This window comes from Lingula anatina, chromosome 8, assembly GCF_051362555.1.
Source record: "Lingula anatina isolate TDL-2025a chromosome 8, LinAna3.0, whole genome shotgun sequence".
Lineage (NCBI taxonomy): Eukaryota > Metazoa > Brachiopoda > Lingulata > Lingulida > Lingulidae > Lingula > Lingula anatina.
Genome location: NC_141774.1, coordinates 6160665 through 6186784, shown reverse-complemented (window position 1 = coordinate 6186784; position 26120 = coordinate 6160665). Strand labels below are relative to the sequence as shown.

At 35.6% G+C, this 26120-nt stretch overlaps 2 protein-coding genes across 10 annotated transcripts in view; one reads left to right on the top strand and one right to left on the bottom strand.

Annotated features, from left to right (window-relative positions):
- The first annotated feature begins 369 nt into the window (after positions 1 to 369).
- On the top strand, positions 370 to 9992 carry LOC106181199 (uncharacterized). Of its 2 annotated transcripts, none has more exons than XM_086994550.1 (3): positions 370 to 494; positions 5765 to 6001; positions 6355 to 9992. In XM_086994550.1, the coding sequence occupies exons 1-3, from the start codon at positions 470 to 472 to the stop codon at positions 6582 to 6584; spliced, it is 492 nt and encodes a 163-aa protein (XP_086850676.1). In that variant the 5' UTR covers positions 370 to 469; the 3' UTR covers positions 6585 to 9992. The 2 variants fall into 2 exon arrangements, with proteins under 2 accessions (XP_086850676.1, XP_013420973.1); XM_013565519.3 differs by lacking the exon at positions 370 to 494 and adding an exon at positions 4120 to 4320.
- Positions 9993 to 10832: 840 nt separating this feature from the next.
- Positions 10833 to 26120, bottom strand: part of LOC106181201 (uncharacterized) — a 93639-nt gene continuing 78351 nt past the window's right edge. For 7 of the 8 annotated variants that reach the window (XM_086994510.1, XM_086994512.1, XM_086994513.1 and 4 more), the window contains 8 exons: positions 25272 to 25389; positions 24889 to 24945; positions 23863 to 23965; positions 16380 to 16538; positions 15801 to 15925; positions 15211 to 15239; positions 13403 to 13645; positions 10833 to 12703 (listed from right to left, as the gene is read on the bottom strand). In XM_086994510.1, the coding sequence (XP_086850636.1) occupies positions 12653 to 12703; positions 13403 to 13645; positions 15211 to 15239; positions 15801 to 15925; positions 16380 to 16538; positions 23863 to 23965; positions 24889 to 24945; positions 25272 to 25389 (885 nt within the window). In that variant the 3' untranslated portion in view covers positions 10833 to 12652. The remainder of the gene's footprint in view (positions 12704 to 13402; positions 13646 to 15210; positions 15240 to 15800; positions 15926 to 16379; positions 16539 to 23862; positions 23966 to 24888; positions 24946 to 25271; positions 25390 to 26120) is intronic. The other variant, XM_086994515.1, reaches the window with a different exon arrangement.

Here is a 26120-nt window from a genome sequence, read left to right as displayed (position 1 = left end):
TTGTTCTTCCTGATCTGTGTGCGTTGAATGAACGAAATTTCAAAATTCCGCGCCTTTATACCTTCAGTGATATATAGTCACATGGTGCCGTTCCAGTTGTCACCAATGGTCAACTTGTTCATAGGGGGTGGCATTTGATAGTGATGTACATAATTCATTATAATATTTTATTAACATATACATTTTATTAACTATTTTTTATTTTGATTATTCTTTTGATCATTTTATTTTATAATAAGAGTAATAGGCACTTAGTAGTGACTTCGAAATGTACAGGCAAATTTGATGACAATTTTTAAACAACATACCTTCTCCCTAAAATTATAGTGTCCACGATGTCCGTTGAACTGGTACAGGTAGACGTGAACTTCTCGCAGGCCATTATAGTACGTGCGTATTCAAAGTTGATCCATGTGGATAATATAATTGGGCGTAGGGTGACTGCATTTTCGAGGCAGCCTGAGGGAACATGATTGTTTTGATTGTAGTGAATTGTAAGTACACTGCTGGACTTTGCATGTACAGCCACCTCAGTACTCTGAAATGCATTTGTAATCAACTGAGTTGTTATTCTGAGAAATGAAAAACAAGTTATTGTGATTTTACGAAACTTCATTTACTTATATGCATTCCAGGCCAGGCAGTAGCAACAATGAATATTTTTTACATATAGAGCGTCTATTGATATAGGTAATAATTAACAACAGACGCCTCGAGCTCCCTTCACGACTTTAGGGTTATAAGTACCAGTGGCAGACTTAGAGGGGGGTCAGGGGGGTCCTGATCCTCCCCCCCTCCCATTTCGGCTTCTGAAAAAAAAAACACACACACACACACACACACACTAATATTCTTCTCTTTTATAGTAGGCCTACTAAACCGTACCAAATGGCACCGTTCGCCCTCTAAAATCTCAAAAATTTTCGGGGCCTTGAGCCCCACGCCAACGGGGAAGGGGGGGGGGGGGGGTCGGCTTTGCATCAGCGGACCCCGCCCCCTCCTTCAAATAATCCTGGATCCGGCCCTGAGTACTATGATGTCAGTAGCATGGCTAGAGGAAAAGACGAAAAAAAGACATTAATATAAAAATTAAAATTAAATATTTTTCATTTATACGTTTACTTTATCCCCTTAAATCTCAGTTGAAAACTGCACTAATACACGTTTTAACATTGTTATAAGTCTGAGTGGTTACTGGCATCTTTCACATCTCCCTGGCGATCACACTACCTAAGTTCAGGCCTACCCAACTACAAGACTCGGCACATAAGGATCCTGAATTAACCGGTATTTCGGACCACACTACCCGTTTTCAAGGTATGTGTCAGATCGCATTTCGGAGTATCGTACCCCAGAATAAATTTTGCAGGACGACCGCGGGCTCATCTTGTCGGTGTTCTGACTGATACTCCGAAATGCGAACTGACACACACCTTGAAAAGGGGTATTGTGGTCCGGTATACCGGTTAATTCAGGATCCTTATGTGCCGAGTCTGGTAGTTGGGTAGGCCTGAAGTTGTCGAACACTAGAGCTTACATGTTAAAAAGTCAATTGCTTATTATCAATGTTTTCATGGCCAGGCACACAACAGCTCCATTTGTGTGTGTGTGTGTGTGTGTGTGTGTGTGTGTGTTTCAGTGAGGTGGTCTTTGACTCGACCCTGCTTGAAAATCGAGCTCGGGGATTTGCTTCGCCTGCCACGAGAACACCCACTGTTTCTCGGATTATAGGTCCATTTAACATTAAAAAAATTCACCAAGAATAATCTAGAGAAAATTTTTTTTTTCAAGTGAAAAAGATGATCTGCGATACTCGAGCGTCCATGTTTATAGATATCCCAAATAAAGAAATAAGTAATAAAAGTACCTCTAGACAATGATATGACTTGGGCCTACAGTAGCCTAACTAGAAAAGCACTCCGAGAGCGCAGACCTCCGCCAAGGCAGCAAAGTTTCCACCCAATGCCGTTTCACCTCTAAATTTTCATTTTATAATGATTTAGTTTTTTTTTTTTTTTTTTTTTTTTTTTTTTTTTTTTTTTTTTTTGATTTTTGATTATTGATTGATTAATGATCCGGATCACCACCAAAAACTAATCATTTGTTCCTTGACCCACTTTTGACAGTTCCATAAAATATATTCAAAATCGGCCCATATATCTTTTTGAGTTATGTTTATGACAGACAGACAGACAGACAAACTAACGGAACCAAAAACATAATTGACCTCCTTGGCGGAGGTAATAAGAGATTACCGATAGTTATAGCTGTATATATTTTACAGGGTTTGTTAAGAAATTAATGAAATGTTAACAATGAAGAGTAATAATGTTATGGGCATTGAACATGAGAAGTGCATTTCAATCACCCAGAGTTTCACAGACAACTAGAGACTTTTATTCTGTATAAGTTTAAGTAACAGGGGCGTAACCAGACCTTTAAAAATTGTACGCACAGATTTTTAAAATTCCCAGCAAAATGTAGACTAACGCAAGAGATGAAGGACAGCGTAATTACAGCATATGTACCACACATCGCAGCTTAATTTCCATTAATAATAAAATCGTCATTTAGTCAGAAATATTCTCGCAATTACAAAAGTTTCAATATTCTTATTACCCAGAACGGTATATTTATTTAAAAGGAGGCTAGCTTCGCATATGTGGAACCCCCTTTGAATAATCCTGGATCCACCTCTGAGTTGAACTAACATACGGTTTCATTCACCTTACATGTGGATGCATGGCTCCCAAAAACAACCAATTGTACGACACGACAGAGCTCTGATACATCTAAGTTTAATTATTTGTTTGTAAAAATTGCCCATGTCACCCTGTTAGTTTGGAGGGGTAAGCTGGGTCAAGTCCGTGTCAAAATTCTTTGAAGCTTTGCAGGAAAAATTCTTCCTTTGTTTCTCTAGCTCCTTCTTAAACCTGGTGGTGTCCAGATTTTATCTAGTGCCCCCAGGGTTGCGGGAGCTGCTCTTTGAAAATAACACTCGGGCAGATTTTTACCTGAGATAAATATCGCCAGATATTCTTAAGAAAGAGGGTACAGAAGAGTTGAGGGCCACTGAACCCTCCAATTAAGAGGTAAAGGAAGTTTCAGTTAGATGGACGATTACGATAGGACTTGTTAAGGTTACAGGCATTGTTTACCTCAGTTTGCAAGACGGGAGGGGGAGTCAGAACAATTAATTGTGCTTATACAATTGATACAGAGGATTTGTACATACAGGTGACTTTAATAAGCAGAGGATTTTCTTTTATATTCCGTGAAAAATATACTAAATTTATATAAAATAATATCATGGTTGGCCAAAAAATTGTACGCACAGTGCATCCGTGCGTATGCCTAGTTACGCCCATGAGTAACACCCTGAGAAACACAGGTCGGTCAAAACTCTTCTATTATCAGGATGCCTGTGGGGTTTCAAGTTTTCTTCCAAACTTTGAAACTCGGGGTTAACTGTATTAAACGTGAGCTCCAGAATATCGTAAGCTTGCCTCTGTGAGCGCATTCAGAACATATGATCGATCGATCCGTCGACTAAATATGGCCAACCCCACTTTTAAAAAAGCGATGCTGAAATTCCCTATTGGTCTTCCCGCCTCCACATGCGCCATCGCTGCAGGATAATCCTCGGAGCTAGTTAGTCCCCTATTCTGAATGGGGCCATAGTAAGACAAAATGTTTCTGTAATGTTGGACATTAATGGAACAAATTTATTATTTTACGGTTATGATAAAAAAGAAGAAAAAAGGACAAGAGAGATTAAACAAAAGGAATTTTGGTGTTCACTTGGTACGTTTTGTTTTGTATTTTTTAATTATATAATAGTACAAATACAGCACGGGTGGGGGGGGGGGTTTGTCGGCTTCGCATCCGCGGACCCTGCCTTCAAATAATCCTTTCAAGAAGTATACCGGTACGAACTGTGCCACTAAAGTATACCACTTTATGTGAAAAGGGCCATAGACCATATTTGTAACGTCCAGTCGGAACAAAAGAAAAATAATCTTCTTCAGGACTGACTCACTCGATTGGTGTGGAGCCTGGCGGAGTCAGCCGAGGATTGCCGATTGGTGCTGACTAGGTGACCGATTCGTCTCGTCTTGCTTGACCTAGTATTGACGAGGTGAGTGAAAACATCGTGTTTATCGGCTGCCGCACCGCATTCTCTGACCTGTCTGATGGCTGGCAACAAGTTAAAAGTGGTGCTTTTCCTCGGAAGCGTCCGTGACAACCGTCTGGGGGAACGGGTCGCAACGTTCATGAAGAATATACTTGTGGAAACTAACCATGAGGTCGAAATTATGGGTAAAATGTCTTTGTTTACCTTTGCGCGCACATCATTGTCAGTGTTAATTTTTTCGGTGTTTTTTTTTGTAAGATTTTTAGATTGAATTTAAAAATATTATAAATTTGGGAAATATTCACTGCATCGGCATGAGTTAAATCATTAATTTTGATTGCTAGAAAACAGCTAAGGTAAATTATGTGTGCAGGTACGGTAATTTGAAGTGCACGTTTCACCTTGAGTCATGACTTGCACAATTGATTTATTCAATTGATTACTTCAGTTGTCAGGGTATGCACTCTAAACCATTACACATGTTAATGTTCATATACATTCTTCAGGATTGCTGTAAGGTTTTCATTTTAAGAAAACAGCTCCTGCCATAAGGATAAATATCTTTTTGCATCAGTGAATTTAAAATTGCATAGATATAATAGATATTGCCTTTTTTAAATTAGTAAACAAAAAGTCATAATACACCTAGCTATGTTACTGCACCTCAACCAAAACACAGACATTCTATTGCAAAGGCTTAATAAAAATTATAGATATAACAGAATGGTTACTATTGTTAATTTTATATATAGTCAAGAATTAGGCCATGCAATTTATGTTTTCAGCCAGACGGCAAGTGCTGCAACACATCAATCATGTAACAAAACAACAAATGCTGACTCACTCATACCTAGTGAGCAGACTTGCAAAATGACTAAAATAATGCATTAGATCTGACAGAAATGATAAGTTGGCTAACAGTGGCAACTCTAAGTACACATGGTCAGAAGATAAGATTTATTTAGCCAAAGCTTTATGAAGAAACTAAATATATATGCTTTCAATCATGTGATAAAAGTGTTAGAACATATCAATGCTTAAAGGCATTTGTTATGAGTCTGTTTCTGTTACCATGGTTTTGTTGTTTTTATATAAAAATTGTTATCTGCATATAATGACGCAATAAATCTCTGGTACAATGAAATAATAGGAGAAATAATTACTGTAATAATTCATCTTTTCCCAGCAAAACTGTCTGTCTGTAATATTTTCCACATACAGGCTAATGCAGATAAAATATAACCTCTTTCTTTGTAACAATATGATTAAAGATGCCTCACATCCTGTGTAATAATGGTTCCTCAGTGACATTAATTTTCTTCCATAATTTTTTTCTGTATTTTTTTGTTTTGTGCAATGGAAAAATAGTGATACAGTATGCCTGTTTCTGTAACATTGTTTTTTTCCAGAAATCCAGTAAAGACATGGTTTTGAATGGTGAAGAAATTGATATACATTTTTTCTGTAACTGCATGGAAAGTATGCTGTATGCATACCTCATCAACATTAATCTTTCCTTCCTAAATCCAGCCAAGGCAGAGTTTCCAATGCTAAAGAATTTTAATTTTCTTCTGTTTTTTTTTTTTTTTTACAATTAAAAAATAATATCAAATTTCCTCTGCCTCCCAGATCCAATGAAAACGGAGTTTCCAATGTTGAAGAAGCCGCTCCACCATTACCAAGACAAGTCAAAGGCGCCCCAGTTTTTACAGGACTGCAACGCTAAGATCCAAGCTGCTGATGCCTTTGTAGTTGTAACAGCCGAATACAACCACAGCATCCCGCCAGCTTTGTCCAATATGATGGACCATTTTGGGTCATCAGGGTACTCTTATAAGCCTAGTGGAATTGTGTGTTATTCACCAGGTAAGAGGTTATTGTGTTAGTTGAGAACTGTACTGGTTATGATTGTGCTGGTTTAGAACTGTACCAGATGTGATTGTGTCAGTTGAGAACTGAGCCAGATGTGATTGTGTCAGTTGAGAACTGTACCAGATGTGATTGTGCTTGTTCAGAACTTTTGAATCAACAAATTTGGTTGTTACTTATCCATAATTTTTCATGGGTAAATTTACCATGTCATGTTTGACTGTATTAAGTTATTACTCTAAATGTGAGTAATGGACCAGTGCAAGACAGAAATGATTTAATAGCATTATGATATGAATTGAAAATATTTATTCCTTTATTTATTAATATATATTATTTTTAATAACTAGGTCAGTACGGTGGAATGAGAGCTGCCATGCAACTACGTAGTTTTCTGGGAGAGCTTGGCTGCTTGAGTGTCTCGAATATCTTCGGTATCCCCCAAGTCATGGAAGCCATCAGCCCAGAGGGAGAACCACAGAATGAACACATGCGTAAGGGGGCACTGCGGCTGTTGGCACAGCTGGACTGGCACGCCCAGGCGATGAAGAACCACAGGGAAAAAGTTGGGGTACCTTAGTGAGTTTCACACATATGGATCAAGCATTGTACTCATTGCAGACGTACAATGTGGGATAGTGCAGATCTTCAAACATTAAAAAAAAAAAAAAGAAAAGAATGGAATGAAAAAAATAAATAGATAAAGTAGATAAGTAGATAAAAATGAAAAATATGGAAATTGAATTAATTTTTCTTTTTATCCATCCATCCAAAAACAAATTTGTAATGTACAAGTTTTCCTGCTCTTACTTTCTAATGCAACTAATCATTGCAAGTAAAAAACATCAATCTGTCCCACATATGGGAATGACCCAAAATGAGAAATGTAGAACAAAAAAATAAGCTAAAAATGTCATTTTCTTCAATGGATTTGAATATGGTACACCTTGGCAATGAAGATTAAAAGGTTAAAATTTGCAGAAAAATGAACTATTTGCAATATGAGGGATGGGCAGCCGTTTTGCAAGTATGGTGAGATGTCCTTGGTTGACCTTTAGAAATGATGAGGACCATGTAGCCACCCTGCGTTCAGGGTTGGTTCTTATGGGCACAAAATGGCTAGAAGCCACTTCATCAAAACACCTTTTATGTTTTACAGCCATTTGAAAAAATGACACAGTCCTGCATACTTTTATTAGTATATGTATTTGTTCTAGCATAGATACAATTATAGATCAAATTGCTTTAGATTTTGCTTATGTACTAACCTAGAGTAAAATAACTTTATTATAGGTAAATAGTCAAACCTTCAATTTTTAGATTAACGTGTATAATTTTTATTTACTTAAAAAGTAAGAATATTATTATGAGCCAGTTGCTTTTTTGAGTGGCTCTTTACATTTCTCATTTCTGAATTACTTTTACGTTTTGTTCATGGTAGTCACAAACAAAAAAGGTAACAGCAATTTTTTTTTATTATTTAATACAAAGGATCAAATTTTGTTAAGTGGATTATGATAAAGCTTTAAGTAAAAGATAAAGTATGAGTTTTGGAGCTTTAGAGGAGTTTGTTGGTGAAATGATATTCAATTTAAATCACTGTCATTGCTTTAAGTGCTATTTTAGAAGTTTATTTAAAGGGATAATAACTCTTCGTATGAGATCTACGTATGAGATCTATATTTCACAATAAAAACATTGTGAACTCATAGAAATATAATATATTTGTTTTACCACAAAAACGGCAAATATAGCTATTATTCTGATATCTGAGCTTGTCTTTAGACCACGTGACCTCCATTGATGGCTATACTCTGTTATAATCTCTTAAGAGATTTTAACATAAAAACAAACATTTTAGAAAAACAAAACAAAAAAAAAAAAAAAAACAGGGACTCACTTTGAATGTAAAAATGGATTCATTAACCATTGGTAAGTACGGGAAAATTGTTGTTTACTCAAGGAAAATTCATTTTTTGGCCAAAACGAAGAGTTATTATCCCTTTTAAAGAATGTTCGCTTACATCAAAAAGGAAAACTTACTGATTATATTTGGAAAGCTTGTGTTGATTTGACATAGGGTGAAATAGGATTTTCATTGTATTATTGTGGTTATAACAAGTGAAAACTATTTTCTAAAGAGGGTAAACATTTTCTTCTGTTTTGCTCATGAAACCTGATAACTGACAAGTAGTTGTGTTGGAGCGCTTTGTCACATGACATCAGGTGTGGTCTGGATATCGCAATTAAGAACAGCATCACTCATTACACTGTGTGATCAGGGTTCTTTGGTGAAGGGTCGGAATGTTTTCAATCTATAATGTAATAATGCAAACAATTGATCTGTTGTTCATTTTTGGCCAGATTGCCAGAAACTAGAGTTGGATATGGAATCGGTACCTTGTGAGCCAAATATTTAGTATATTTTTAAACCATTTATTAGTTTTTATAACTGAAGAATGGTAATGACTCGGGTCTTTTCAATGGGTGGGAAAATTGTAAATTTTACAGATACTATATTTTTTAAGTCACTGTATTTTTTAAGTCTTCATTTGTTAAACTTAGAACATTCCTATTGAGTGGTTGCAACAAAATTAAAAAGCAGGCCACTATATAGTACTATTCTATGCAGTAAAGACACCAAAAATGCCATACAAATTTAATTTCTGTGATTATAAAATTTATGTATCTGAAAGTTTGATCATTTTTGCCCATTGAAAAGATTGCATAATTACCAAAGCACTGTTTTCAAAGCATTTTCTTTGCGTTTTCTTGCCTTTTTACATAACTGCGTATGTGCACTCTGTATTGATAAATGCTGTATCAGCTTTAATGGTCACAACAAGCACAATTAGCAATTTAGTGATTTTCACACCCAGCACATTTTGTTTTTCACATCCATTTTAAAAGGCTTTCTCCAAATTATAAAGTTAAAGCTTTACAGTTATTTTAAGCTGACTTTTATGTTAAAAAGTACTCAGTTGTTTTCCAGTTTTTAAGCTATGTTTTTTAGTGCACAGATCAATGGTTCTTCATTTTTTTGGTCCACTTTTTATTGGCAATATTATTTTAGACTGATGTGTTATAATAACTGCATGTAGTAAAGCTTTATTATTTTCATTATATAGGAAAAAAGAAGCCTAAAAAATATTTAGGTTTTCAATTTGTTTTGCTTCATTATGCCACCGTTTACTGAGCTTGATCATGAAATATAAAACAATTTTTGCTTTAAATATATATTGATCTGTGAAGGGTCTGTTTCTGTGATAGATGGTATATTTCTGGGGTCGCTTGAAAAATAAAATACTGTTATGTGGTGCGTATACTGCATTTGTTGTTTCTTGGTGATTATGGATGAAACATTGCATATAGCCTGATGCCATGTAGACCAACAGCAGAAAATTTGTGATTTCACACAAAAGACAATATTATGTTTTTGTTCAAATAGTGACATCTCACTAGAGAAAATTTCATGTTAAATTTTTCTTTAAAATTAGTGATGACAAACTACAGGCAACTCCAACATAAATTTCTATGTATAACAACACCACTTAGAATAGCCATAATTATATTTCATTCTGTATTAAAATACAAGCTGTACAAGCTAGAGAATGTTCACATTTTAAACTGTACATTTTGACAATGACTACTTAATATACACCAGGTATTTCCATCACCCCGTGTTTCAAAGGACACTGAAAACCCAGTCATATGCTGATGATAGACAGGCAAGTCTCCAATGACCTTAGGAACTCGGGGTACTTGCACCTTACACTGCTATCCATCCTTCAGGTTCTTAATTATTCTGTACATTACTTTGCTAAAGTCAGATAAGTCTTAATCTGTACGTAAATACAACTACCAATATCATTTTACTTCTCTATGTACATACAAACTATATTTTTAGTCAGTGGGGCATTATCAAAAGGGTCAGTGTCTCAGGGGAAGGTCAGGTGTCTGTCACATGCAAAAGTTGTACCCTCCCCCCCCCCCAAAAAAAAAAAAAAAAAAAAAAAAAAGCTTAATTCATTTCATTATCAATCTCACATGCAAAAGTTATACTGCCCCCCCCCCCAAAAAAAAAAAAAAAAAACAAACAAAAAAAAAAAAAACACAATACGTGTGACAGTAACCAGGTAGTTCCACCACACTTAGGTCATTTTTCTCAACATCAACCATAGTATAAGGGCACATTCAAACTCACAGATCATACTAGCTGGGTTGGTCCACCTCTGCTCGGGGGTTCTCACTTAAGTGTTTTCAGTAGAATCAGCTTAATCAGCACACAGTGGTTAATTACCCTCTTGCTTCTTGAGGACGTATATCAGACAACTAAACTGATTCCACTAATTGCACTTTAGGACCAAACGGTTGGACCAAACCAGATAGCATGATGCGTGAATCAGAATGGGGTGTAAATCCAGTATCACTAAGGCCCCGTTCACTTTTATTTTCTATTTCCTAAAAATCTATTTTCTATGCGCCGTATCTTGTGATCACGGTCTGTGCCCTGAATACCCCTCGGCGTTATTACTGGCAGCGCAAGCCAGTTACTTCCAAAGCTGTAATTAATTCTCGGCTGCGCTATGAGTGATCACAAGATACCGTGAATAGAAAATAGATTTTTCATGTGAACGGAGTCTAAGCCTTGCATTTTCATGATATGACCCCATAGTAGAGAAACTGGTGCTCTGTCTGAATGCTTTCATCACATTTTCTTGGTGTTTTTGCTGTCATCTTATGGCACAATGACTTTAACTGCTATGTTCTGCAGATTTTTTAAACATTTGTCCCATGCTGACGACCAGAAACAAACTACTCTAGCGTGTGACATTTTATATTCATATATTTTTGTTATATGTGTTATAATGTACAAATTTAAGTTAAAAATAGAAAACGTGTTCAACATTAGCTTCACATAAATACTGGTTTGATTAAGTTAAAACACTAAAACAGCACAAAAAGTGGCAAGCTGTTCTTAATCCACATGGGTAAAGCTTATAAAAACAATCAATAAGCATTTCATGAAAGAAGTAATTGCCATTCTCTTTCCAACTATTTTCTAATACAGGTAAAATGGTAATAGTGGTTGAAATAAATGTATAAATAAATGATGATAATTAAATACATAAAAGAAAAGGCTGCACAATGCATCTTATGAACACTATTTCAACAGAGCAAAATAAAAGAAAAAAAGAAAGAAAACCCAAAAATTATGGCAAGGCATTTCAAGGTCACTTCCATGCAAAACTTCACATAAAAATTGTCATTCATTATTGTATATCAAAATAAATGCTTGTGACTCAACAAAAATGCACATAATATCTATACTGCAGCAACAGCCTTTTCCCCACTGGAGAATAATAGTGAAAGTACTCGTTGAACAATGCTTTATGTTTTATGAATAAGAATAATTTCCAAAATCACCTTTTGGATAAGATGTACTGCACATGTGCCCTGAATAACAAGCTAAAACCTTCTCGAAAGAAGTTTTACTAAAATGTAAAATAAATATTGTATCTGCTCATTTCTTTCTCCACAGGTTGAAAGTTGTGACAAAGAATTCCTATTTCAGTCAAATTAAACTGATCTTTAAAAGCTTCTGAACAGTCAGTAGAGCAGGTATAACCAAACTGAAAACAATTCACACATTGAAATGAATGTGCTGCTCCATATATAGGAGATAATACAAAAAATTGCAATAAATATACACACAATTCCAGTAGTTTGGAGTGGTAAAGGAAAAGGAGCACATAAAACAAGGACTAAAACACACTGACACTCTCAATAAGTATAATGAGCAATCATAAAATTAGGAATGGATTTAACTGCTGTTCTCAGCGCTCGTCCAAAACTACACAATGAAGAATGGACTTTTTTTCCCTATCTATAGATACCTTTGCTAAGCCTACATATTACTTGACTTGGCAAAAAAACTAAAATTGGGAGCAAAAATGTGGTTATTCATAAAACAAGTCCCTTCCTGCCACCATAAACTATGTACACTGTACAAAATGTCTCCTTGTTAAAAATACTTCATAAAATTTAATGTTTTAACTGTACATACTAACTATAAACTGCCATGAAGTTTAATGCCACTTGCCTTTAAAACCCAAGAACTAGTACATGTGGATTTTTGAAATTCACAAATACCATAAACGATAACCTTTGGATAATATATAAATAGGTCAACCTGATGAGAAAATATGTATTTAACAAGGCATTTTGCAGAAGCACAGAAAACAAAACACCTTTGAATCTTTCATCTGTGAAGAACTGCAAGTCTTTAAATGCGTCTTCTTTACATCATTATTTTGATGAAATATGAACTTGAGGTTTCTTGGCTGGCTATATCAGTTAGCAGTTTTTATTTCATGCCACCATGTCATTTTTGTCCCGTGCATGTAACTTATGTTTGCCATACATGGTCATTGTTTCATAGTCTGTATGCCATATATGGCCTTTGCAATCATCATCTATGGGCATATGTACATGGTTATTTCCATATATGGTAACCATTTTTATCTTTAACCTAATACGGAAAAAATCACAACCAGATCTTCATCATTTTTGCCATCTTCATTTTTCCCTATACATGTCCATGTTTTTTCCCCACCATTTCACAACCAGATCTTCTGAGATAAAAGTCTATTTGTCCTGCAGTTCTAGTTGACAGATTTGCTGCGTTCTAGTCTCAACCTGAAACAAAGAAGAATGAAATACTAATGTTACAGTAGAAAAGTAGTACATGATTTACTATTGCTGCTATTTATGATGTGCAGAGAGACATTCTTTTGCTGGCATTCAGACATTTTTCAGTTAAAAAAGTAAACTTCATGTACTGGTACTTTTTTTTCTTTTTCCATTATTTATCTTTAAATTTCTGATCAGCAAAACTTCATGTTTGCGCGTGCGCGCGTGCGTGTGTGCGTGTGTGTGAAAAAATGTCTGCACCAGGATTTATCAATGAAACTATTAGCAATCTGAGGTACAAGTGTGTTATTTCTCTCTTCATTCAAGTTTATGTACTTGCTGCACTTATTTGCATATTTGTGCTTTCACCAAAACATGTAGTACATCCAGAATTGAGAAATCTGCTTCTAGTCTCTCTTTTAGTAACAACAGAAACTCATTGCATCATATTTAATGGATATTGTGTAACTATATTTAACTGAAGCTTAGAAAGGCATTGCCTATGCTGTCCATGAAGTAAAACCACCACCAAGTAAATTAAATAGGACCTACACAAGCGTTTACATCATGCCAAGCAGAAATCAGGAGGAAAAAATAATCCCAAAATAATAATTATTAAAAAACCTTGATAAGAATGTATGCCAAATGGCACAAATGAAAAGGTCAAGGTGAAGGTCAAACCAAGCCACACTGTGAAGGTCATACCTCATGCTCGATAGTTTTCTCGACATATTCAACGGTTCGAAACTGCACTTTGCCAGTTTCTTCATCAAAATACTCCTCAGTTTTCCTCCTGACATTTTCACCAATCACACGGGAGGTTTCTTTCACTTTCTTGTCTGCCTCATGCTGGACAATGACAAGTGTTTTTTGATTGGCCGAAGTGGGTAGACTTTCGTTGGATACACTGGTGTTAGTACCCATATTAGAAGCTACGTGACTAGCATGCTAATGAAGAAAGAAGGATATATATGTTAAAGAGAACCAATAAACCATTACCAACTTTCACCGGAACATTCAGAAAATATGTCTAACAAAGAAAAACCTCCACCACTACTTTGGATTAATACATCTTGTTAACAGGTGAAATATATCATTCATGCAGTCAAAATGTGATGAAAACTGAAATGTTTCATGTTCATCATCTAAAAAAAAAGAAAAAAAAACTTCATGGTGTTGAGTGGACACAGTTGACAAAATGCCATGACAAAAGCAAGGATTCAGTGGGGTTACTTTGGTGTGAAACTAAATAAATTCCACATGCACATTTGCAACAAGTGTGTTCAAATGATACGTTCTGTTTCATGAAAGAACTCAAGGCTGAAAATTGACCTAATTCCCATGATATCGAGGGTTTTCCCAGTAAACCCTCCAGCCGTCATTTGGATGGCCGCCAGCATCAGTGGAAAGCCTTTCAAAGACGGCTGGATGGCTTATGGATTTTTTGGAAACATGATGGCTTTAGGCATACTTGGAGTCCCTGAAGTTTTGTAGGAAATTACAGGTGATAATTTTGGACGGCCTGTACCCCCAATCCTGGGAAAAGCCCTGCATGATACTAAATATTGTATAACAAAGAAGAAACAGATACTATTTTAGACAATGGTTACTCTACTTCATTGGACAATTTGGGTTTTAACCTTATGTTTTGAAGTAGATCAAAATTTTGGTCTAAGAGCGCATTCAGAACAGCAGACTAACAGATCCATGGATCAAATATGGCTGACCCACTTGAATGCTCGTTGCATAATCACCGCAAGGAATCTATTCAGAGCCTAATCAGGAATTAAGTGGCAAGCTTTAAGTGGGTCATCATATCTGATCACTGGATCTGTTAGTCTGCTGTTCTGAACGTGCTCTAAAAGTTTTAGACTGGACTTTTGGTCTAAAGTCAAGTTGTGAAACATGCCCCAAAGTGAGATGGTATGGTGCAACTGTCAGGTGAGTCCACAATGAAGTCCTTGGAATGGCTTGTGACACAAAGTTTGTATTGCATCATCATTGAAAGAATTACAACAGAGAGGGAAAGGGGACTGAGGAACTGATCAGAAAAAAAAAGTGGAATTGTTGAAAAGTTTCATTAGTTATGCAATTTCAATAGAAATGTCAAACTTCTTTTGCCAACAACTTGAGAAACAAACTCGTTGATACTTTACCAGCTAATATGTCATATATTTACAGTCAGATTTTGCCATATGAAATATGACCTGAAAAGTATCAGTTTATTTCTCAAGCTAGGGACAAAAGAACTTCCTTGGGTCATTCCACAAAAAAGTGAGCACTTGGGCTACAAAAATTCGCAGAATGTGTTAATGTTGTGATTCAATCTGTACTTTTTATTATGGAATGACCCATACTACATTCCTATAAAATAATGAGATTATTGGTAAAATATGTGGACAGTTAGGGGACCCTGATAGTCTATCTTGAGTAACATCATGGTGGTGATGTGGCATTGTGACAGGTCTGACAATAACACAATCCAGTTGTCTTCTCTAACACAATCACCTTACCTCATTGTGTCCATTGGCCTCGCCATTTTCTAGAAATTAACAAAACAACACAAAAATAAGGCAATTTCAAGGTTAAATTTTTGTACAAATTGAGACATTATGATGCAGCTTAAAATGCAGTCACTTCAAGGTTAGAATGAATAATTTAATTCTATTCCCAGATAACAGAAAGGATGGTTGTTGTTTCCTGAATTTTTTTTTTCTGTGTATTGACTATTCAGGAAACACCAAATGTACTGGCCTAAAGCAGAAATAGTAAACAAAAACTATACAATATTATCTTAATATGGTCCAGCTTCAATATTATTGTCATTAGGCACGGGGATCAGTATTTACATCAGAGACTGTGCACTGAGATGACTAAGGGACCATTTCCACACTCTATCATATTAGCAGGATTGATCTATCACTGACAGGTTTCTCCCTAAATTGCATTTAGTTTAAGCATGCACAAAAGTTAATTACCCCTCAAGCAGCTTTAGTGGGCGTGACAGATTTCAGCCGCTTAAACTGAAAGCAATTTAGTGAGAATCCCCTCGGAGCTGGATCAATCCTGCTAGTACGATAGGTTTATGGGAACCCAGTCTTACCTTCCACATTGATATCTACAGCCACAAGTTTGGAGGCCTCGGCCTTGGCGTCTTGCTCAGACATCTCCTTCATCTTTCCTATCACAGCTTGTGCTCTCATTGCGTCTTCCTCCAGAGACTTCATCCTGGAAAGGATAAACAGTTGATCAATATATGTCAATTGATATATCAACTTACCTACCATTCCATCAGCTACTCTATTACCCAATCAATGAATCACTCCATCATAAATCAATCAATCAATCAATAACTCAACCAACCAATCAATCAATAACCATTCAGTCAATATATCAAGCAACCAAACAATCAACCAGTAAACAAATAATGTACTCCCAATTCATTTTAAATACCAATACTTACATGATGCAACTTAAAAATGCTCAGTCATTTAAAGGTTAGAATGTATGATGTGATTCTATTCCCAGATAACAGAGAAGATGGACGGAGGAGGGCAATAAAGGGTAACCAACCAGCCATCAATCAAATCGATCAATAAAAACAACCAACAAATCAATCAATCAGTTTAAATCAATTGGGCAATCAATCTTCTGACCAACCAACCAATCAAATTGATCTCACCTAGCCTTCCGCCATGCTGCCCTCTTCTCGGCCTCCTGTAACCTGAGTTCTGCTGGAGAGAGCGCTCGTTCTGATGGGCTCTCGACACCATCTCTCTTCAGTTTTTCTTGAAGGCGCTTCTCTGCCTTGGCAGTGCGAACACAACCTTCTGTTGGGGAGCTGAAATGGAAGAGTTGAGAAAACAGTTTCACTGGATCTGTGAGCAGTTATGACATTGAAAATATTCATGAAGCTCAGATGCATACTTTTTTTGTATATGTTGTGATAAAATTTCACTGTTCATGCAGTATGGCATTTGTTATGTCAAATAAAAATGTCACATTACTAACATTTTACTGTAATAATTAACAAGGCAGCAAAGCTGTCAAATGTACAGACAAAAAGCTGAAAATAACAATGCACAAAATAGGCTACTGTCAATTCTGATACAAAAGTACATTATGCTTAACTGCAAATTCAACATCAAAATTTAATTATGCTCAACAAGTAACACCAATGTAAATAAAATATGAAACAAGCATAAGGCTTCAGGCCCATGAGAGTTCACACTTTGAAAGTGCCAGAATGAGAAAAATGAAAATTTTACACAAAATTGCATAAATTCAATTATAAATGATAACCCAATTGAGCTGGCTTTCTAATTTGAACTGCATGCCAATCCTAAAAATCAAACTTGTAAGTTAAAAATAATAATAATAAGTAACACAGTTTCTTTTCATAATGTTTATCGTAGCAGTGCATTTTTGTCAATTTTGATGTAACATTACATAATAAATTACAGAATAATTATCACCAATTTTTGATTATTGACTATAAATAGCATGGACATGTAGAAAATTTGGTTACCATTCGGCTTTATGTCCATGGGAGCTCTGAGTCCCACAATGAATGGCAACACGATAAATATGAATATTTCACTAAAATGTATTACTACAATAAAAAAGAAGCAAATTAGACTGCTTTTCCAACTTGGCTGCAATTTAGTCCTGTGTTTCTTTTTTGAAAGTTTGACAATCATAAGTAACATGGTTTACCCATAATGGTCATCATGGCAGCAGCACCCAAAATTGTGTTTTCTTCTATTTTGATGCAATATTACATAATGCTTAACAGCATAAAGACCATCAGTTTTTAATAATAAAATACACGTATCATGGATTTTCAGAAAATGTGACTAGCATGGGTCTTCAAGCCCGTAGAGGTTCTAAGTCACACCTTGAAAATGCCAAAATGTGAAAAAATTAAATTTTCACAAAAAACTGTTTTACTGCCAGAAAAATTTACAAAATAGACTGCATTGCCCACTGAAGCTTTATTTAAGTCCCATGTTTCTTTCCCTAAGTTTGAGAACAGTAAGTGACATGGGAGCAGTGTCCAAAATAGGGGTTTCTTCAAATTTTGATGCAACGTTACATAATGTTTAACAGCATAATGACCATCAATTTTTAATAATAAAATATTAGTATCATGGATATTCAGAAAATGTGACTAGCAAAGGTCTTCAGGACCATGGAACTTCAAAGTCACATCTTGAAAATGCCAAAAAGTAAACAAGACAGCACTGTTCTGAAATGTTTTTTTTTTTTTTTTTCATTTTTAACAATTTTTTAACATGAAACAAAACTAGAGGATCAGAGAGGCGATACCGCCTCCAAATATTGTACCACCAGCTGGAGCAAACGCATTCGTATAGACCCCCACATACACAAAATAAGGGACACAGCCACCAGTTTTGTGCTTGACAAGCTGTAAAAATGCAATCAACAAGAATTTTTTAACTATTGCAAAAAATATATATGGTACAATCAAATTTAAGTTCTTCGTAAGGTAGGTCAAGGGTCAATTTCAAGGTCACAGTAAATTGCCAGTATATGACTTCCTATTCAAGTTCAAGAGTAACTATGGACCTATCTCTGTCAAGTTTGAAGTTAAAAGAGAAAGAAATTAGCAGAGTTCAGTTCATGATAAAAAGTAGGTCAAAGGTCAATTTCAAGGTCACACTTAGATTGCCAGTATAGGACTTCCTATTCAACTTCAATAGTAACTATGGACCTATCTCAGCCAGTTTTGGAGATAAAAGGGAAGCAAAATTTGCAAAATTCAGTTCATGGTGAAAAGTAGGTCAAAGGTCAATTTCAAGGTCACATTTAGATTGCCAGTATATGACTTTCTATTCAAGTTCAATAGTAACTATGGACCTATCTCTGCCAGTTTTGGAGATAAAAGGGAAGCAAAATTTGCAAAGTTCAGTTTATGGTGAAAAGTAGGACAAAGGTCAATTTTAATGTCACATTTAGATTGCCAGTATATGACTTCCTATTCAAGTTCAATAGTAACTACGGACCTATCTCAGCCAGTTTTGGAGATAAAAGGAAAGCAAAATTTGCAAAATTCAGTTCATGGTGTAAAGTAGGTCAAAGGTCAATTTTAAGGTCACATTTAGATTGCCAGTATATGACTTCCTTTTCAAGTTCAATAGTAACTATGGACCTATCTCAGCCAGTTTTGGAGATAAAAGGGAAGCAAAATTTGCAAAATTCAGTTCATGGTGTAAAGTAGGTCAAAGGTCAATTTTAAGGTCACATTTAGATTGCCAGTATATGACTTCCTTTTCAAGTTCAATAGTAACTATGGACCTATCTCTGCCAGTTTTGGAGATAAAAGGGAAGAAAAGTTTGCAAAGTTCAGTTCATGGTGAAAAGTAGGTCAAAGGTCAATTTCAAGGTCACATTTAGATTGCCAATATATGACTTCCTATTCAAGTTCAATAGTAACTATGGACCTATCTCTGCCAGTTTTGGAGATAAAAGGGAAGCAAAATTTGCAAAGTTCAGTTTATGGTGTAAAGTAGGTCAAAGGTCAATTTTAAGGTCACATTTAGATTGCCAGTATATGACTTCCTATTCAAGTTCTATAGTAACTATGGACCTATCTCAGCCAGTTTTGGAGATAAAAGGAAAGCAAAATTTGCAAAATTCTGTTCATGGTGTAAAGTAGGTCAAAGGTCAATTTTAAGGTCACATTTAGATTGCCAGTATATGACTTTCTATTCAAGTTCAATAGTAACTATGGACCTATCTCTGCCAGTTTTGGAGATAAAAGGGAAGCGAATTTTGCAAAGTTCAGTTTATGGTGAAAAGTAGGTCAAAGGTCAATTTTAAGGTCACATTTAGATTGCCAGTATATGACTTCCTATTCAAGTTCAATAGTAACTACGGACCTATCTCAGCCAGTTTTGGAGATAAAAGGAAAGCAAAATTTGCAAAATTCAGTTCATGGTGAAAAGTAGGTCAAAGGTCAATTTTAATGTCACATATAGATTGCCAGTATATGACTTCCTATTCAAGTTCAATAGTAACTACGGACCTATCTCTGCCAGTTTTGGAGATAAAAGGAAAGCAAAATTTGCAAAGTTCAGTTCATGGTGTAAAGTAGGTCAAAGGTCAATTTTAAGGTCACATTTAGATTGCCAGTATATGACTTCCTATTCAAGTTCAATAGTAACTACGGACCTATCTCAGCCAGTTTTGGAGATAAAAGGAAAGCAAAATTTGCAAAATTCAGTTTATGGTGTAAAGTAGGTCAAAGGTCAATTTTAAGGTCACATTTAGATTGCCAGTATATGACTTCCTATTCAAGTTCTATAGTAACTATGGACCTATCTCAGCCAGTTTTGGAGATAAAAGGAAAGCAAAATTTGCAAAATTCTGTTCATGGTATAAAGTAGGTCAAAGGTCAATTTTAAGGTCACATTTAGATTGCCAGTATATGACTTTCTATTCAAGTTCAATAGTAACTATGGACCTATCTCTGCCAGTTTTGGAGATAAAAGGGAAGCGAATTTTGCAAAGTTCAGTTTATGGTGAAAAGTAGGTCAAAGGTCAATTTTAAGGTCACATTTAGATTGCCAGTATATGACTTCCTATTCAAGTTCAATAGTAACTACGGACCTATCTCAGCCAGTTTTGGAGATAAAAGGAAAGCAAAATTTGCAAAATTCAGTTCATGGTGAAAAGTAGGTCAAAGGTCAATTTTAATGTCACATATAGATTGCCAGTATATGACTTCCTATTCAAGTTCAATAGTAACTACGGACCTATCTCTGCCAGTTTTGGAGATAAAAGGAAAGCAAAATTTGCAAAGTTCAGTTCATGGTGTAAAGTAGGTCAAAGGTCAATTTTAAGGTCACATTTAGATTGCCAGTATATGACTTCCTATTCAAGTTCAATAGTAACTATGGACCTATCTCTGCCAGTTTTGGAGATAAAAGGGAAGAAAAATTTGCAAAGTTCAGTTCATGGTGAAAAGTAGGTCAAAGGTCAATTTCAAGGTCATAGTAAGATTGCCAGTATATGACTTCATATTCAACTTCAATAGTAACTATGGACCTATCTCTGCCAGGAGATATAAGGGACTAGATGTTATAATTTTGGAGTTACCATAATGTGCCTTAAATTTCGTACAGAAAAAATTAATTAAAATAAAGAAAATGTCATTTTGGTCAAAATTCTTGAAATAGGAGGTGCTCTGAAGTTTCAGAAGTTCAAATTTGATGAAATAATGTCATTTTTGAACACAAGTTGTCTGCTTTGCCAAGCCTTATGTTTTATTTTTCCAGAGTTCAAAATTTTTTATCCATTACCGTACTGCACATTTTGCTTTTACCACCAATATGTACTTTTTGATACAGCGTAACTCGAAAACCGTATGGAATACAAAAAAACCGAGACCACCTCCAGTGTTGGGCTTTACATGCTCTACAAAATGCAAAAAAGAATGGGTCTCTAGCATTAACGGTTCCCGAATTAGAGACAGTTTTCAGTTTCGGTATCTTATGGCCGCTACTCCCGTGAAAATGCACCGATTGACCCCAAATTCATGGAGATGAAAGATGACCTGAAGGGTAACACTTTCCAATAATATTATTGGTTAAGTCTGTGTGGTGTCTGAATAACAGGGAAAAAAAAAATTTTTTCGTAAAAAATTTCATTTTTTTGAAAATTTTGGCCCATTTGACCTTGAAGTAGAGGTCAAAGGTCAAATCCAAGGGTATATTTGAAATCTACACATATGACTTTTGGAAAGCCGTCTATAGAAATTTTTCCCATAACTCCTTCCGTAGGGTAGATAATTAGCATTTAATTTTGCCATTTTTAGACAAGGGTGCATTGCAATGAGTGCCACACCCAGACCCCAATACCGACAAAGCCCAAATTTTACGTGGAACGAGTTGAGATTATAGGTGACCTAAATCCATGAGATGGGTACGGGGGCCCTTACCATCTAGGAGGAGAAGCGGTAACGGTAGCCGTCCGGCGGAGCCGGCGGAGCCAACGGAGCCGGCGGAACGATCCGGACGGGACCGAAACCATGTGTACCGCCAGCGCTAACGCTGGTGGTACAATAATTAACAGTTTAATGCCATTTTTATATGATCAACTAAGAAAATTAATGAGATGGGGAAAATATCAATAGAACAGTGTCAAATGTCCAATTTCCTCCATTCTGAGTTTCTGATCATAATGAATGATTGAATCTTACAAACTGCAATGATATGAGTTTATTTCCATTTTTGACACTTTATTACACAATATACGATAACAAGTTTACCATCATTTTTACATAATCAACTAACAATGTTGTAAAGATGCAGGAAATGTCAAACAAACACTTTTACGTATCTTATTAATTAAATAATGAGACTGTTAACATGCCTAAGAATTGAATCTGAAGAAATGTGAAAAAACAGCATAACTTATAAAATAATGGCCAGATTATGCTGATTTTCGAACTTGACTTGCGTTTAAGTAAGATTGATTACTCCTGTGAGTTTCATGACAACAGGCCTATGGGTTTTCCTTAAAATGTGTTAACAGTGTTGCATATATGCTGAAAAGTGAAAAAACAGCATAACCACTAAAATGGTGGCCCGATCATGCCGATTTTTGAACTTGACCTGCGTTTTAGTAAGATTGATTACTCCTGTGAGTTTCATGACAACAGGCCTATCGGTTTTCTTTGAAATGTGTTAACAGTGTTGTATATATGCTGAAAAGTGAAAAAACAGCATAAATTCTACAATAATGGCCCGATCATGCTGATTTTCGAACTTGACCTGCGTTTTATGAATATTCATCAGCTCTGTAAATATAAAGCCAAAAAGTAAAACTGTCTTCCACTTATGGTGTTAACGCTGAAAGTGCACGGCGACGGCGACGGCGACATCGACGGCGACATGAACGGCGACGACAGACGCAGGTGATGGCAATATGTACAGACACATCTGTGTCTGTACATAAAAATATAGTTCTGATAAGTATCAAATGAGGTTGGTTTTTACTTTAAGTCAAGACTTTTTGATGGATTTTGCTTGGCATTTTGACCAAGCTCAATATGACATTTTGAATTCCAAGCAGTTTATACAATGATTATTCTTACAACACTGTTACAAACATCCAGATACCATGCAATATTACTAAAATAAACATAAAAGTTTCGAAACAAAGAATGAACTTCAAAATAAATTCACACAATACTGAACGCTAATGTACAAATAGTATGAGCACAAACATTTCCTCAACATGAGAGCTAAACATTGTAATTCTGTCTATAATTTGTAAAATCTCATGTCATCATAATTTAATCTTAATGTCAAATTTATTCAAATTTCAGAATTTTCATCAGCTAAATCAGAACTTTCAGTCATGAATAGTCAATAAACAGGCAACTTTGTGTGAAGATCAGGCACCAAGTAATATTTGCATTCAAGTCCAAACTGAAAGTAAACTTGCATTCCCACTCCATACAATGATTTCATATACACTTTTACAAGAACACACAACAACCAATGATACAAAAATGAAAACTTATTCCTACACCTTACAAAAATTGTTCATTCACATATTATGAAAACTTCCCACTACATGCAGAAATGTAAGTACCTGAATTTGAAGCTAAATCAAAGGAAAAGAGAATCAAGAATTAGTAATGTTTCCAAAGTGTTTATCACTCATATAAACACTTTCATCAAATCAACATTTCTAAAAAATGGGTAATTATGGTAAGGATGCACGACCCTTAGAATTCACAATGGATCAAGTCAGCTTGAAACAGATATGGTTATTTCTTGAGCGCTACAGTTTTCTGATCAGCAACAATTTGACTGGTTTGAACATGTCATTCTGCTACGAAGGTTTTTACTCCCTTTCACAAAGTTAAACTGGTTAAATGGCTGTGTCGAGTACGGTGGAGGGGGGGGGGGAATCCATTTAGGTGACTTTATCATGTAATATTAAGTTGTTTATCTGGAGCAGTATAGAAAACAGAAATGCTAAACATGAAAAGGTTTTTTAGACTTGTTGCTAACTGCCTGTGTCAAGCGCTGTCTAGGCGACTCTCTTACATAATACCAGATAAATAAGTTGCCAATCTCACAAACTGGAGCTTGGATGTGTAAAAAGACTCAAGCCTTCAACCAACCTACCTAGAAAGCACCTGGTTCATGTCTTTCTGCTCTGGAGTGGTCTGCCCTTGGTCCTTCATGTAAGAGATCAGCTCCTCTTGGGACATGGACAGCATCTTCTTCTCTGATGGAGGAAGGAAAACTACATTTGAATACCCAGCAGAGGATTTTTTCTTTTAACTGTGATATGCTATCAGGGTTATGATAATAGCAGGGCAGCGGATTTAGGTCGTCTTCTGGGTCTTCCGGAAGACGGTCAGATTTTCAAGTTTACATTGACGGGTATCTAATTTTTCTGTAGGAAGACAGTCAAAAATGAAGAATGGATCAACAAAGATAATTTGGAAGACTGTCAGAAAATATCTCTGAATCCGCCCCTGAATAGATTCCTTAAACAACGGCTAACACTGATTTATTGTCTCAAATTTCAATGTCTTTTTTCATTTGAGGGTTGATTGTTTAAATTTGAATATAATTAAATTCATAATTAAATTATTTTCATCTTATAAGTTACTAAATGTTAAATGAAATTTCAAGATACATGTTCTTTTTGAGACATACAGCAATATCTTGTATCTGATAATTTAACACCCCATTTCCATAGATTTTTAGATCGATCTATCCTTGTGGGGAGTCTCACTAGATTACTGTCAGCTTGGCCAGCTTAAGCGTCTGTCCCGCCCACTAAAAGCTGTAAGGGGGTAATTAACTATGGTACCCGCTTGGCTGACTGCAATTTAGCGTGAACCCCCAGGGAGTACGTTAGGTCGATCTAAAACTTTATCTTTAGATCGATCTAAATCTCTGGGAAAGCACCTTAAGATGAAGAAAACTGATATTATATGAGCAGATGCTTTTTAGTTATGATTTAATAAAGCAATCATTTGAAGTGAATTTGGATAAAATTATGCAAATCATTTACAAGCCAAGAATTGTGTTCATAGCTATTGTAAGTTAAATTCCATGTTTTTTTTTAAATAAATAGATGAATAAAATTTATAAACAGCTAAATCTGATGCTTGCAGTTTAATTTAATTTACTTCTTACCTTCTTCCAGCTTTATTTTCTGTATCTCATCAGGAGTCAAGAAACTGAATTTCTTTTCTAAAACATATAAAACGGAACTTGTTTTTAACTTATTTTACCCAAGTGGCTTACAATTTTTTGTGGATAACTTGAGATTTTCCTAATCCTCAAACATCTTCTGAACTGCTAGTTTAAATCCACTATTGTACAAATCAAACCAGTGTGTTAAATTTTTATTAAATAAATGCTTCCTAAAACACAACTTGGATACAACTGTGACACTTTTTCTGTCAGAGACCTTCGTCAAATATCATCTTTATTCATTTTGACACAAAAAGTTGACTTCTTCAACTCAAGTCAATTAGTCTCACACCAGATATATCCCAACTCCCTGTGCTACTAACCTTCTGCCGGTTGAGTCTGTCCCTGATGCTCAATTTCCTCCTCAAAATATTTTTTCTTGGCACTGAAGGGCAGCTTCTCCATATTTGATACTTCAGATTTGCGGTGGGGACTTGTCGGCTGAAAATGTTGAAAAAAAAATTGACTTGCCTTTCTTCCTATTTCTTCTCCTGAAATGATTTTTGAGGCTGGTTTTCTGAAGGGTGGTCATGGGCTTAAATGTTGGGGAAAAATTTTGGTCCTTTTTTCCTGTTCTAGGTCTAGAAAAGATTGTTGATTTTGGTTTTTGGTGGGGACTTGTAGGATAAATGCTAAGAAAAATAGACCTTTGTTTTTCTTTCCATTTCTTATTCTTGTGATTGGTCTAAAAATGCCAAGAAAAATGGATTTTTGTCCTTCATACTTCTTGAATAGGTAGTCCTTATGTCTGCAAATTACAAACTACAAATGCATAGCAGAATCTTCACTAAAAATATAAATGAAATGCCACAACAACAACTTCATCATGTATTATTTTCATATAAACTCCAGACATCTTGCAGTATCTATAGCCCCATTCAAAACAGGAAACTAACCAGCCCCAGGGTCAAACATGGCGACCCACTACAAAGCTTGCAATCTAATCTGCTAATACACACTGAATAGATATCCTATGGGGAAGTATTCAAGTGGGACGCCATATTTGACCCTCGGACTAGTCAGTCCTCTATTGTGAATGGCACCTATGACTTACGCACTGTACAGATACCACTGGTAAAATAATTCAGCTTGACGCACAATGACACATACTATTGAACAATCTTCGAGTGACACAATATACAAAGTCAGAGGATACTTCTAAAGAAATCTAT

Excerpts from the sequence above, each read along its gene's own strand:
- LOC106181199 (XM_013565519.3), top strand. The coding sequence starts at position 4,194 with ATGGCTGGCAACAAGTTAAAAGTGGTGCTTTTCCTCGGAAGCGTCCGT. Across the intron at positions 4,321-5,764 it reads CCATGAGGTCGAAATTATGG|ATCCAATGAAAACGGAGTTT; the intron begins GTAAAATGTCTT and ends TCTGCCTCCCAG. Across the intron at positions 6,002-6,354 it reads AATTGTGTGTTATTCACCAG|GTCAGTACGGTGGAATGAGA; the intron begins GTAAGAGGTTAT and ends TTTAATAACTAG.